Below are 15736 nucleotides of genomic sequence, written 5' to 3'. Positions count from 1 at the left end.
ATGTATTGCATCCGCTTATTTAATGACTAACTCTTAAATCTTGAAAACAACTTAAGTTTACATATATTATCCCGGGTGATTTATTTTGACTTCAGTTTATCGTAAAAATTAGACAATTCAAATAATTCTTATTATAATTATGACTTCTATAAAAATAAAATTCTATTTACTGATTTAAACTGTCTTAATACTAGAAATTAAGACCCTCCACAAATTTACACAAGACCACAGAAGTAATTATTTTAATTAAAATGCTATCACTTGCTATGTCAATACAAATAACAGTTACTTTTTAATGCAAATAATCATGGACTATAAAAAGACACTATTAATCTCAAATAATAAAATTCTTAGTATTAGAAATGTGACATACGGATATTTTTAACAATGCAATGGTGACTACATTGCTTTAAATGGATGCAATTATATTTTTATTGTATATACTTGCTTTTTTCTTAAAAGCAACACAAATTTGTTCAGGGTTATTATACAAAAGTAATGGTTAGCACAGTGATGTATAATAATAGTGCAATCATTGTTCCCTATTTGAATTTCTGAAAATATAAGGGGCAGTTTTTCTCTTTGTAATCAATTATTGCCACCCTGATTAAAATCAAATTGACATTATTTCATATGAGCCCATTGAAGTTGGGTTATATGTCTTTCATTTTTCTTCTCAGCACTTAATACTGCATAGTATGTTTTGTGTAGTCAAGATATAGTTGATTAAATGGGCCATATTTAAATCAGATATACTAGGTTCTGGCTTGTAAATCCATTATCAATTTATTAAGGCATCTATATAGTTTTTATTTTTCTTCTCAACCTAATATAATAAGGTTCAAAGTACTACATTTTAAATTGCCATAATATTTTTGAAAATGAAATCTACCTCCAACACTATGAACCCACAAAATAAATTGGAAAATAAACCCTACCAAATTTTGTACTTTAAATCAAGAAGGTTATCAATCAGATAGAATATCTTAACAAAGATACCATGATTTGGAGAAACTACAAACCCACCTATGTTACAGGTATAAACCTAAAACATATCCAACATCTTTTTCTACAAAATAAATTCAAAATGTAAATCACCCATTTTTTTTTAATTTCCTCATACATTACCATTTCTAGTAATTTTTTCTAATGAGTCTTACTTATTTAGTATTATGCTTTTTAAAAATTACTTTTGAAACTATTTATATAATAATTTTATACTATTTTAAGTAGGGATTACTGTTGGAACAAGTTAGGCAGTTCTATAATTTCTAGTAGTTTTGTTTCTCTTCCCTTTATGCGGAAAACTCTTCCCCAGATTTTTAACTTTGCTGACTTCTTCTCACAGTTAAAGATTTTTTTTGAACATCATCTAAACAACACTCCCTTGAGTAACATTCCAATACCATGTTGTCCTCCATACTCAACCCTAACCGACATCAACTTTCACTTCCTTATTAGACAACATATTTTCTAATTTTTGAAATTTTAACATATACTCATATCACTGTTTATTGTCTGCTAGAATATAAGTGTTATAAAAATCTTCCTGTTCAGATAATGCATCCATCGTGGCAGCCATAAAATCAACCAGCTGATGGTAACCCCACTCAAGTATTAGCCTTTATCTCTGGTCTGGATGTAATGCCTACACAGCTGCCAGCCACAACACCTGGTCCTTCTCATTCTTACAGAGTCCTCACTCTTTCCTTCCCCTCTTCTTTTCCATGAAAGCATTTTGATAATAATGTTTTCAAAAATGGAAGAAATGTAGTCAATCCTAGTATTGATTATAATATTTAGTGTTATGCTTTCTAAAGAGAATAAGCATACTATAAGGTACCACCAGCAATTGTTTTTTATTCTTACAAACATATGGAAGGCAAGTCAATAATTAAAAACAACTACAGCAACAAATTATCAATTCTGTACTCTCTATAAGTCCCTGTGCCAGCCCCCCCGCCCCCGAAGACTATTAATGGGCACTTCCTTTGAATAAAATAAAATGGGCATATTAGATTATAATTGCAGGCCAGGATTTCCTACTTACAACCTTATAGATATATGTATATATATATTTTTTATTTTTGGTATGTAGAGTAAGTAAAACTGATCCCAACATGTGTCACTTAAACATTTATGAAGATCAGTCCTCATACACATAATAGATTCCAATATGTGCAATTTAAAGAAATTTTCTCCCAGGCTCCATTATGTGTCAGTCAGTATCTTAAAAGATTTTACATGTGTAATTCCATGTAATTCTAAAATAATTCTATCTGGGAGCTGCTATTTAAAAACATATTTTAGAAATGAGGAAATAGATTTAGCTGTGGAAAGCTAAATACTCGTATAAATGGGAGAGTAGAATTTGACTCAGGCTTTTCTGTAGACATCACAGTTCTAATCACTATGCTATAATACTTACCAAAGACTTGGAGGAATGCCTGCTTCTCATCTTCTCCTGCTTTATTTGTGGCTTTGCAGACATAAGGGCCACCATCACTATTAATAATGTTCCTGACAGTGAGTTCTATATTGCTTCCTTTCAATATGTACTTTTCATTTTCTTCAATGAGCTTGCCATTCCTAAAGAAGAAAAAAGAGGTTGATCACAAATCTGACATCATAATTCAGGAGAAAAATCACATTCACATTTCTTATCCACATGCTTCAAGCATTTTAGGTCTACTACCATTGGTGAACAAGGAGATATTCAATGAAAAGCTTATTTTTAGTGGCCCAGTGAAAACTCAGTGCATAAACATTAAAACTGCATTGGAAAATTATTTTGATTGTAGAGACAAGAGTGACATTTTAGCTATGCTGAAATCTTGACACTAACCTTAGGCAAAGAAACACATCATCTAAATTTGTACGTTTATTATTAGTAAAAATAAATTTTGTCTCCTAATTAAATGCCATATATACTTTAAATGCTGTTGGTATATTTTTATAAAACATACTTGTTTACTAGATTATTAGGATAAGTTTGAACAAATATCTATGGAAACTATTTTCTATTTCCTATAAATAAGTGTTAAGGTACAAAAAAATGTACCATCAAAGTAACATATGCCAGTTTGAAAGTGCTGTGTATCCCTGAAAAGCCATATCCTTTAATCCTGAATCAATATTGCAGATGGAAACCCTTCTGATTAGATTGTCTCCATGGAGATGCGTTATGCCCAATTGGGGGTGTGGCCTTTTGGCTGGATGGAGATGTGGCTCTGCCCATTCAAGGTGGGTCTTGATTAGCTAACAGGAGGGAACCATTTTAGAAAAAGCTTCAGAGCTGACACACACAGAAACATCTCAAGAAACAGAAAAAAAAAAAAAAAAAAAAAAAAAAAAGAGGCCCAGGGAAGCTGTTTTTGAAACAAAAGCCAGGAGAGAAAGTTAGCAGACACCACCATGTGCCTTCCCAGCTAACAGAGAAACTCCTGATCTTGAGTCAAGTATCTTTCTCTGGTTGTTTTCTTTTGGACATTTTAATAGCCTTAGAACTGCAAAGTTGTGACTTAATAATTACCTTTATAGAAGCCTACCTATTGGGTACATGGGTGATTCAGTTATGGAATGCTTACTTTCCATGCAGGGGACCCAGTTTGATTCCTGGAAAATGTACCCGCCCCCCCCCCAAAAAAAAAGCCAACATATTCCTGTTATATTTCATTTCTGGAAGCATTAACAAACTAAAACAGAGCATAAAAGAGTAGGATGAAAGAGTGATGTGAAAATACAGTTAATAGATAAATTATGCTGAATATGACATTTCCTTGTTGTGGAGAAGAAACTATTTTATTTTTATAAATTCCCTTTTAGACACAAATCATTTTCAAGACTTTTTGCATTCTTTCTGGGCTAAAGTTGGCTTTATCCTTTTCAAATTACAGTCTTTGTAGTCCTCTAAAACACTGGCCTTCAAACTTCTTTTTATTATAATATACAGTGAAAAGTACTGCAAATACATTAAGATCTGAAATTCTACAATTCACCCTGATATGTGTGAATTATAGCGTAAGAAGATTTCTTATAGTGTAAGAAGATTTTGTTCTTCTCCCTTCCTCTTCCTCTTCTTCTGTTTCAATTCTTTACTTACTTCTTCTATAATTATATTAAGAGTTTGGATGATTGAATCTATTTTAAGACTCATTACTGTAAAAAAACATAAAGGGATCTGTTGTTGTTGGGAGGAGCTGTGTTTAATTGCCCAGGAAGTTTATTTTAAATAAAATGATCTACAAAATTATTATAAAAAATAATTCCTTGGATGAAACAGAACATATCTCTGATATACTGAAAAATATGCAGGGAATTCTGCTTTCCTGAAAGCTCAGGCACATATCCTAATAGAATCCTGTCTTTCTGAGACCTCAGATCATCTGTTTCTTTTCAAAAACAGATGATTTTTTTTCCAGTGACATCTCTAAATATATCTTTAAGCATGTGAAAATTTCAAAAGAGCAGTGGAGCAATGTAGAGTTAAGATTTACAAGATAATAATAGTAAATGATTAGATAGTCCCCTAATATTTTTTAAATATGTATCTTTCTTATTTTAAGCAACACAATCTTCTTAATAACTATATAAGAATGACATTTCAGCCTTCTCATGTACAATTTAATGCATAGGGCTACCACTGCAATTAGTGTTGCAATATCATTTTAATCTATTCAACAGAAAGCATTTATTTCAAAATAACAACAACAGCAGTAATAGTAATGATCCACCAATGGTTTCAGCAATTTATAGTTTACAAAACTTTTCCCCTATATTATTCACTTGATTGCATAGTCATGATTAGTCCATATTCATAGATCAGAAATCACAAGTATGATTAAATTACAAGTATGATAAAATTATAAGTGTGATTCCCCCACCCCTCTATTCACAGAGGAAAGCGCTTAGGTTTGCACTTAGGCTCACAAATATGAGTGGCAAGGTAACTGAGTTCTAATGTATTTTCTAATAAAGAGTGTTATCTCCCTACTTCGTGTGAAATACTGTGTTAAATATTTTAAAAGTAGTAAATTAGTAAGACATGACTATCATGAAAAATTCCTAATCTGGTTTAAAGAAATAAAGGGTGATTTTGATAATTTATTCATATTTTTTGGATATTTGGGAGGGGGCAAAGCCCAATATCATAGGAAATATAAGAAAGGAAGATAATTGTTGGGTGGAATAATCTGGGCAAATTTCATAGAGGCAGGGAGATCCCTGATTTGTACTTTGAATTTGATGGGTAGATCTTGAAGGGATTTAGAGAAAATTGGTGTGTAAAGTTTTTATTCTCCTCAAATGTCAAATTGAAAATATCCTTAAAGAATAATGACAAAGGTAATATTTCTTAATACACCTCTGCCAACAAACCTTTCAGAGACAAGACTCTCATCGCAATTTGCAGTCAATTTCTCTGGCACGTCCTATTATGAAAAAGACTCAAGGGATTCTGATAGCCTCCGAAGAGCCCCTCCTGTGAAACACAAATGTCTTATTTAATTGCCATTTTTCCAGGCACAAGAAAATAGGAGGCAGGGGTAGGGAATTAATGGAGATGATAAAGAAGAGAGAGAAATCCATTTCCAGTTCAAGATGGAAACAGGGACATATTTATCTTTCAACTTTAAACAACTAAACTGCAAAATATATGAAAGCACAATTTTCCAAACTTTTTCAACAGGTAGCATATGAGAGTGGCCCCTGAGATCTGCCAGAGCCTACTATCTGAAGAGAGTTTCCAGCCTGGAACTCAGGGAGAGAAGCCCAAAGATAGGTGAGCATTTTTATCTCTGAGTTGAAGAGACAGATTTAGGAGCTGGGGGCGGGGGGGCAAGATGGCTAGAATGCATAGGTCAGATAATGCTAGAGGGGGAGCTACCCAAAAGAGAATTATAGATATCTGCAAAGGGTTGTCATCAAATCTTCAATAGAGTACTGATCAAATGAGTGTGTACAGGTAAAGCTTTCCCAGGCTAGGGAAAGAACCTTCACAAAAGATCAAGCACAACTATCCTAAAGGGTTACAAATGTCAAGAAATAATTTGCCTTCCAATGATCAAGAGGCAGAAGACCTCCTACAATGTAGGCATCAGGTCAAATCCTAAAGGGAATTGCCTCTGGAATGGAGCCAAGTTAGCTCTAGACTTAAGGTTGTCCTGATTAGTAGATTTGTGGATTGAAACAAAGTTCTCTCTGGTCTTAGCTTCTTGCTGAACAACTACCTTTAACAATTCTTACATGGTGCTGATATGACAATATTAAATATACATGAAACAAAACAATTAAGGCTGAAAACAGAAATAGACAATTTTATAAATGGAAGGAGAATTATAATTAGAAAATCAGTAAGGTTAAGGAAGACCTGAACAAGCTAATGTAATGTACTCTAATGTAATCTATTCTAATTGATGTTTAGTGAGCATGCCTCTCAAAACCAGCAGAATGCACATCCTTTTCAAGCGCTCACAAGATATTTTTGGATAAAGAGAGTAAAGCAAGACTCAATAAATTTAATCAAATTGATATAATAGTTTTCTTTGAGGACTATGGAAATAAATTAGAAATCAAGAGCAGAACTATATATATATGAATTATATCCAAATATTTGGAAACAGAAGAGTTGTAGATAACCCATGAATCAAAAAAAAACAAAGTGAAATTTTTAAAAAAGTTTTGCTGAACAAAATGAACATATGGCTAGTAGTAACTACCTACAAAATTATGTTTACATTAGAGAAGAAGAAATGAATAAAATCACTGACATAAGTACCTACCTGAAGCACCTAAAAACAGAAGAGATTAAACAGAAAGTAAGCAGCAGAAAGACAATAATAAACACCAGAGCAGAATTCAGTGGAATAGAAAACAGAAAAACAAAAGGTAAAACGATTGAAGCCAAAAACCCAAGACAAACTACATTTTGTCCAGATCAATCAGGACAAAAAACGTGGCACAGATAATCAGTATCAGGATTGGAGAAGAAACATAGGTAATACACAAATTAAAAGAATAACACAGGAATATCAACTCTAAGTCAATAATATGACAACTTAAATGAAGTAGACAAATTTCTGGAATGGCATAAATTACCAAAGGTCACTAAAGAAAAAGAGATTATCTAAATAACCCTATACCTATGAAAGAAAATAATTTGTAATTAAAAAATTTCACACGAGAAGAATTCAGTCACTAAATTGGTAGACTGGAGAATTCTTCCGAACATGTATAAAAGAAATAATGAGCCTCCTATATAGATTCTCTCAACATGCTGGCCACCTTCTATGAAGCCAGCATTGCCCTGAACCCAACCAGTCAAATATGAGAAAATGACAAAATAATTTCTTTGACAACAATGAATGCAACAATTCTTAAATTATTAGCATGCTGATTCTAGCAATACATAAAAAAGGAGAATATACTATGATCAAGTGCAGTTTACCCAAGGAATACAAGGTTATTTTATCATTTGTAAATCAATGCAATTCCCCAAATTCATGGGCTAAAAAAGAAAATCCATATGATATTCTCAAAAATGAAGAAGCATTTCACTGGTAATGAAGAACAAGGTGTAAGGAATTAATTGCTACTTTTACTCTGTCTTTGATTTCTATGTCACCAAGTGCCCTGACTTTCTTTTATGAAAATTTCTTATTATTCCGCTATTTTTGATCCTCATCTCTACCAGCTCCAGCCATACAGCTTAGAGAAATTATTTCTATACTTAGGCTGGACCTTTTCCTCTGGGCTGTGGCCCTACAATTTCTTAATATGTGTAGGATGCTTTTTACAAAGATATATTTATATCTACATATCAATATGTCAAAATAAAAAATGTTCCATGTAATATCAGTTTTATCACGTATCTATTTATACCAAGGGCTATTTATGATTTAAATAAATATCTATTTTATCCTACTCAAGGTAGAAAACTAATGTCATCTGAAGTTATGGAGATGAAAAATTATAAAATCAAATTATTCCTCATATTACACTCTGAATCTGGTTGGTTCTAGCCTGTACCATAATTACATTTCCATTTAAATACAAGAAAAGTATTTTGAACAAATGTAAAATTTTAAGGAATTGATTCCAGAAAATGAACCAATTAGAATGAGATTCTTGTACAACATTTATTCATTGAAATGGCTGATCAAAGAGCTTTACTATGCTGCAATTAAATCTTATAATAACTAGGAATGTGAACTTGTAAATTAGGGATCTCAGATAAATAATCATTATCTAAGGTAAGTATGTTAACGTTTTTTGTGTGTAATTCCATTACAAAATAATAATATGATTTCACTAAGAAATTAATGCTTGCAAAGAACACCTACAAAACACCTTTTCTGAAGAAATGTCTTAATCATTACAACTTGTTCTATCAAATGGGAAAAGGTCTGAGATGTGAAAATAATATAATAAATGCTTAGAAAATAATGAAGAATAAGTGTTGGATTTCAATCATCATCATCATATGATCTTTATTTAGGACCCTTTTACCTGTTTGCATGTATTTTGACCAATTTTTAATTGCAATTATTTTTGCAGTATCTCTTTTGTGAATTGCAGCAGTGATTGCATAAATATTTATAGCTAATGTTTGTGTAGTAAACTGCATTAAAACTATAAAGAGTGTCCATTGTTAAACTTGTATTGACTGCCGCATTAGTAGCATATTTTGATATGTTTGACTTTGATTGAAATCAAATCATATCTAAAAAATCTAAAAACAGGGTATGTCAAAGTGAACTGTCAAACTATGTATTTAGAAAAAGGATTTTGTTCATTTGAGAAGATAAACTTTTTAAAGCAGTATATTAAATTGATAGAAATTTAACTCTATATAAGAATCTATTTTCCTGCAATAATAGGGTCATTAGTAAAATTTACAATTAATAAATGATCAATAATATAATTGTGTGATGGTGTTCATATGTGGTAGTGGTACCATTAACACGAGGACTTCTATTCAAAGACACTCATTGTAATAATAATAAAAGGGTTGAATCAGTCACAGGGCTCCTTGGTCCCAGTTCGACCAAAAATACACTTTTGTAGACAGAATGACCAGGGATAGCTTGCAGTGAAAATCATACTTTTGACCTCTTTAGCAACTTAATCTAACCAACTAAACTGATAGCAAAAATACCAACATTTTTAATGAAATTCAAAAACAATCCATTGCTTCTTGTATAAATGATAACATGCCAGAATATTATTCCATTAGCTTGACTGTGAACAGAAGGCCGAGGGATGTGAGCTCATATCATACCTGTACCAGCTGATGGTGGGTTCAGGAGATCCGGTGGCCCTACAGGATAATCTTATCTCTTCTCCTCTCTCTGCAGTGGCATTAAAGGATTTCTGAGGCATTGCAATGGCTGGCGGCACTGAAGGAAAGAGGAGCACAGATTAAATAGAGATATAAAACATTTTCACCATTGCCACTGAAGAATTTTACCACTGCTTTTTCTATGCTATGCTTTAAGACATGACAGTTTCTGCACTTATCTCAATGGGACTGATTTGCTTTCATAGTACAATGACTTTGAGGTTCATTGATCTGTCTTTTAAGGTACAATAATTAATTTTCCATAATTCTATTTTACTGTTGTTTTTTACTAGACTAAAAATAAATTAAACATTATAGCATATATATATATATTTTAAATATGTCTCACAAAAATACAGAAAATATCATCCTGACACATCAATACTAAAATCTACTTTGAGCATAAATGGATTTCCTATTTTGGTTCTCATTGGTTCACGTAATTCCACAAGCAATCATTCACAGCTTCAAGACAGGGCTTTCAAATTAGATGTCAAACCATAATGTTCTTTCTGATTAACTACACTTAATTTCTTCACATAACTATAGAACGTTTTATGAAGAGAAAATGCTTAAGCCATAGAGAGTATGAAAATAGATTTTCACGAACAATTCAATTTTAAAATTAAGCCTCCTCAATTTCTGATTAATTACATTCAAAAACTGTATATGCTGCACATTTTGAACATGCTGAAATTGTTACTGAAATGCACTGTTTGCAATAAACAAATCAGTACCATCCACAAGAGAAGATACATTTCAAAATAACACACAAATTATGATTGAATGCACACTTCTGTGATTTTAAATTGATTATTATAAAATAATATTCCTGAAATTAATTATATTAATAGATTTGTTTTTATGTATCCTCAACATCAAGACAGACAAGCATTTAGAAGTGTGATTTTAATTAAACATCTCTACAATAGCATTCAGTTCAGCAATGATACTTTATTATGTCTATGGGTGGTAGGGATAAGAACTGATAGGTATCCTTGCAATTAACCACAATGAATCAAATTTCTCGCTTTATGAATTGAGATCTAAGAGGCATGATATGACATGCTGTCTTCAAAATAACATCATAATTACTAGCATTAAAATAAAATGATTTTTTCAGAGATTAATTCTGCATTCTAAGCAGCTTTCCATTTGCCTTTATCCCATTTCTCTTCTCTTATAATTATAGAAAATAAGTTCTTAATCAAAATGTATTTTTACTTTGCCATTTATTATTGTTAAATGTAGTTGCAGGACTACTGCAGCTATTTCTTATTGTCACAATAAATATTTTTAAGCCATTAGAGAATTATCATGAAAATGAACACATTCTCTCCATAGTAAAATATGTGTGCAAGTGGAAACACTTCAAAATTGAGAAGCATGTGCTTCAGTTGTTGTCCTGCTACTAGTACTAACTCCAGAACCTAGTTACACCTTGCCAAAATGTCCTTGTTTATAAAATGAGTCATCTATTCTAGATGATCTCAAAAGTTTGGACTTAAATCTTAATGTTTATATGTTCACTCTACTATGTGTTGACTCTATGATTTCTTGCTTATGATTAGGCTAGCAGGCTAGCAGAATGCAGAACAATGTTAATTTTGCATGGTTATACAGCAATTTGAAGAGCAATTACAGAACTGTTCTGAATAAAAATGGTATCAAACCTGAGTTTTCGCTACTTTAAATGCTAAGATATTCAGTGAGCTTGTTAGCCACTGTTTTAGACTACAGGACCCATGTTTAAGTACATTATTTGATCAGTTCTGAATTCCCTCTTGAGCTATTTTGAATAAATCTAAAATAGATTACAAATATATTTCATCCAATGTCTTATTATCTCACACAATCCCACAGCTGCTCTAATTTTTAAAAATATTTTTTTCACATTTGACTATATCTGAGGCATTTAATTTTAATATCCTTATTAAGGTTTATATTCTACATATGTCAAACAGCCACAGTTTTCTAATAGGTTTCTAGTTTAATTTTTTATCAGCAGGGAACATGGAAGTATATAGGGAATTAGTTTTAAAGCTTCCCATTTAGCTGGAAGCATGGATACACCTTCAAGTTACACTTAAAATCATTGATTGCTCAGGCCCCAAAGACAACAGTAATTTGAGAGTTTGATTTCCCTTTCCTCAACAATGGCATCCAGCAATTCCCTGTCTTTTGAGTTCTACATGCAGTCTTCCTCAACCTACTTCTCAAATGTTTCATGGAAGGTGAAGAAAGTGGTCCTAAGCATAGAAGACCTATTCATTTCAAAGCTTGTATGGTGCAGATTAATCATCATTCCATAAATCCAAGTTATTCAGGCTGAGGATAATTAACCTCTTCTACCACATTCAGGCAGGCTACTCTTTTGTAATTTATTTCCTGTTCAGTTCTAGCCTAAATATAAAATATCACAGGAATTTACACTTGGAACCTCTATCTAGCAGAGGATCACTACATTTAAATGTCACAAAATTTTTATCTGTCCTTGATTTCACTCTTAATACTGTGGGGCATTTAGAAAAATCACATGACCTCTCTTAGTCCATGACCAAGAGAATGTACCAGATGCACACATAAATAGCCTGTTTCCTAAAAATTCTGTTATTTCAGTGTATATGGAAAGCCAATTCGTTTCTTTCCTCCGGTCTTTACCTCCATTATTTCTTTAACATATGGTTCTTTCTACTGCTTATACACATATCAAAGACATAGCAAATGAAAGAGAAAACTAGATAACTACATTTGCAAACCTGATTCATATTACTCAGGGATGCTAGAAAATTGTTCATTCTTCCATTTAATTAAAGACTCCTCTTTTGATAAAGAAGAGAGTACCCTCAATTTGCAAGATATCTTTAACAATTTTTCATATGCCTAATTGATTATATCAAGTAGTAGAATGATTGATATTTTACCATTTTGTAAATTCTCCCTATGCAAGAAGATACACAAATTAGGTTGAATGCCTTATCAGTGTGGTTTTGATTATGGGATTGTTACTGTTCAATGGCTATAATCAAGCATCAATGAAATCATATATACACTGATTCTTATTTATTTGTTTTCATTTTGTTTTGCTATTTGTGATAGTTTCAAAAGCTGTGAAATCATCTGATACCTACCCATTTTCATTAATATTAGTTCTGCTTATTTGCAGTAGTATTTCATTTCCTATTTAGGGGGATGATTAAAGTTCTATTTGGTTGAAATGAGATTTTTTTTTGGAATTCAAAAGAGATAAAACAACAAATGCAACCTATTAAATCAGTACAGACAGAAAGAAAAGCTAATTTCTTTTTGAAAGAAAGTCTAATTCACTGGTTGCAAAAAATTAAATGTATATAGTTAGTTCCTGTCTAGTAAATATAGTTTACTATTTTTCAGTCTTGAGTGAAAACATATTTCTGCCTTATTAGAGAATTTAGTTAATATTTTCTTAGATAATTAATTGAGAATCAGTCACAAACTGGTGGGATTTTCTCACATATTTGATTTGAATTTGTGAATACAATAAGAAAGTTATGTAACCGCAATAATCTGTTTAGCGCTGATTATAATTTATCTGAGGGAAAATAACAATAGATGTATTTGATAACATAATTCTATAGGATAGTAAGTATTAAATCAACCCATATCATTTATTAGAAACAACAATAACAACACATCATCAACAACAAAAAAATTCATTTAAAGGAGAAGTGTCTGTTAAAATTTCATATTATTATTATTAGTGAATACTAACATGAAATAATTAATACATTTTGGCAAATAATGTTACTTTCAGTGGACAAATAAATACAAGAAAAATGAGAAAATGTGAACCAATGTTTTATTGTATTTTTATCATTATGATTTTCTACATTTTCCAAATTTTGGCCCCCCAAAATACTTTTACATATTTCTTAAATTGGATTTTTATAAAAATAGATCATATTCATAGGTTCAAAAATAAAATGAAATGAATAAAATTAGTATTCTTGACCTCACCCATTTACTTATAAACCACTTTTATTAATTGCACTTTTATGCAAATAGTAACATTCAATTTTATTTTCCTTCTTCCCTTTTGAAAAATCATTATCTTATGTACTTTGATTCCTTACCCTAATTATTAATACATATAAGAAATACCTCTATAAGAATATAAAGAGAACTTTGCCAATCTTTTTGCAATAGCACAGTATTCCACTATTTCAATACAATACAGTTTAAGTGTTACTTATATATGGTCAAATCTTTATCTATTATAGTCTCTATCTATTACAATCAATGCTGCATTTAATCATCCAGAAATAAGACTGGTATGTCAAAGGAGAAAGTATCTTATTATTTTCTCTTGAAAAAAATAAACCAGACATTTTACAATGACCTTGAGAGAGATTATACGAGTTTCTATACCAACAATTATTTTTAAAATATACATATACTAAATAACAAAATGAAATAAAACTTTATATTTTAGTAAAGCTAATTTATAGTTGAACATCTACAATCATTTAACACAAACATTAAATGCTTATTAAAGAAAATACAAATGAAATTTATAGTTGGAGACTAGAAAACACTACTTTAACTTTCTTTTTTTTTTTTACCCATAATTAAACAAAAAGCTAGCGTTAATATGAAAGATTTTTCAATGGCAAATTTCACCACAAGCATGGCCCTTGCTTTTTATTTTTTCTTTCCAGAGCATATTCTATTATTAACAATAGGCTATAGTAGAAGTTCTCAGTGTTTGTTTTAAGGTCTTCTTAAGTAACGAGGGCCCTTTCAGGGGTTATCTAAAGTCCTCCCTTTTCCAATCCCATATCTGTATGATGTCAGGTTTTCTCCTGCAAAACGTTAGTTACTGGATTTTGCTAATGAAGAAAAAGTCTAACAATCTCCCTATCCAAAACAGTCTTTTCTAAGTTTCAGTAGTGGGCATTGGCATAGTTTGAGAGAACTTCAAAGGAAGTCCCCAAACTAAGGCTCAAGTATGAAAGATAACTCTCAGCAGAAATAGTGGCATTAATGGTGTAGTGTTAAAGCTGAAGTCACTGACAGAGGATTGCTTCTTTAATAAGAGGAGCTGAGATTCCAAGAGCACAAGGCAAACTCCCCTTGATTTTTAAAAAAATCAGTCCTCTAGCTAGGTGGGGCACAGTTGTGGGATGTATGTAGGAGAGAGAGGTCAATAAAACCACAGATTCCTGGCCAGAGGCCTGAAGCATGGAGAAATAAGACAGTGTAAGGGAAATCATGGACTAGGATGATTTTGGAAATGTAAACACATAGTGTTAATTTTGAAATTTTGAGCTGAATTCTTATCTATATACATTTGGATACTATTGAAAAAAGTATCAAAGTCTTAAGAATTGAATTAAGAGACAGACCCCAAAATGTCATCAGTACATGCACAATACAGATCTGAAAAACACTGCTTTTGAAAGTGGACTGCTTTTAAAACCAAAACACACAGATGACTGGTCAAAATATATAGCCTGAGTTCAATCAATTTAATTGTCTGCTAGGAGAAAGATATTGATATTCTTTATTGGATTGACATAAAACTTAGAATCCCATAATGTAATATTAAAAAGATACAAGAAATAACTAAAAATTACCCAGCATGTTAAAGAATCAGGAAAATCTCATATCAGTGTAAAATGCTGATGGAATGTTGACACAGATGCTACTGAAGAAATATTTTTAAAGTAAGTATTATAAACATGCTCCAAGGAGTGATAATATTTTTTAAATAAATGACAAACTGAAACCTCTCTGTAAAAGTGTAAAAGATATAAATAAGAATTACAAAGAAATATTAGGACTAAAAGTATAATAAAAAACATGAACTCACTGTATATACTTAATGAATAAGACAGAGAAAGGCACTACTAAGCATGAAGTTAGATAAATAGATGTTCAAAAACAATGCAAAATAAAAGGAAAAATCACAAAAGAAAAGAGATGCCTCAGGAACTTTTGAGAAAACACCAAAATATCATCAAAATCGAAGAAACAGGGCAATGTAAAAACATGTTGTGCTGGTTTGAAAGGAAGTATGCCTCCTAGAAAAGCCATGTTTTAATCAAAATCCCATTTCATAAAGGTAGAATAATCCCTATTCAATACTGAATGTTTGAAACTGTAATCAGATCATCTCCCTGGATGATGTGATTTAGTCAAGAGTGGTTGTTAAACTGGATTAGGTGACAACATGTCTCCACCCATTTGGGTGGGTCTTGATTGGTTTATTGGAGTCCTATAAAAGAGGAAACATTTTGGAGAAAGAAAGAGTTTCAGAGAGAGCAAAGAATGCTGCAGCACCACGAAGCACAGAGTCCATCAGCCAGAGACCTTTGGAGATGAAGAAGGAAAACGCCTGCTGAGAGCTTCATGAAACTG

At 31.6% G+C, this 15736-nt stretch overlaps 1 protein-coding gene across 2 annotated transcripts in view; it reads right to left on the bottom strand.

The window, feature by feature from the left end:
• Positions 1-15736, bottom strand: part of NCAM2 (neural cell adhesion molecule 2) — a 556652-nt gene that overhangs the window by 191073 nt on the left and 349843 nt on the right. For both annotated transcript variants that reach the window (XM_077118759.1, XM_077118760.1), the window contains exons 6-7: positions 9278-9395; positions 2429-2589 (exon numbers count right to left, since the gene is read on the bottom strand). In XM_077118759.1, coding sequence (XP_076974874.1) covers positions 2429-2589; positions 9278-9395 — 279 coding nt within the window. The remainder of the gene's footprint in view (positions 1-2428; positions 2590-9277; positions 9396-15736) is intronic.

This window comes from Tamandua tetradactyla, chromosome 10, assembly GCF_023851605.1.
Source record: "Tamandua tetradactyla isolate mTamTet1 chromosome 10, mTamTet1.pri, whole genome shotgun sequence".
Lineage (NCBI taxonomy): Eukaryota > Metazoa > Chordata > Mammalia > Pilosa > Myrmecophagidae > Tamandua > Tamandua tetradactyla.
Note: the sequence above shows the minus strand (reverse complement) of the source record. Positions and strands in the feature narration are given on the sequence as shown.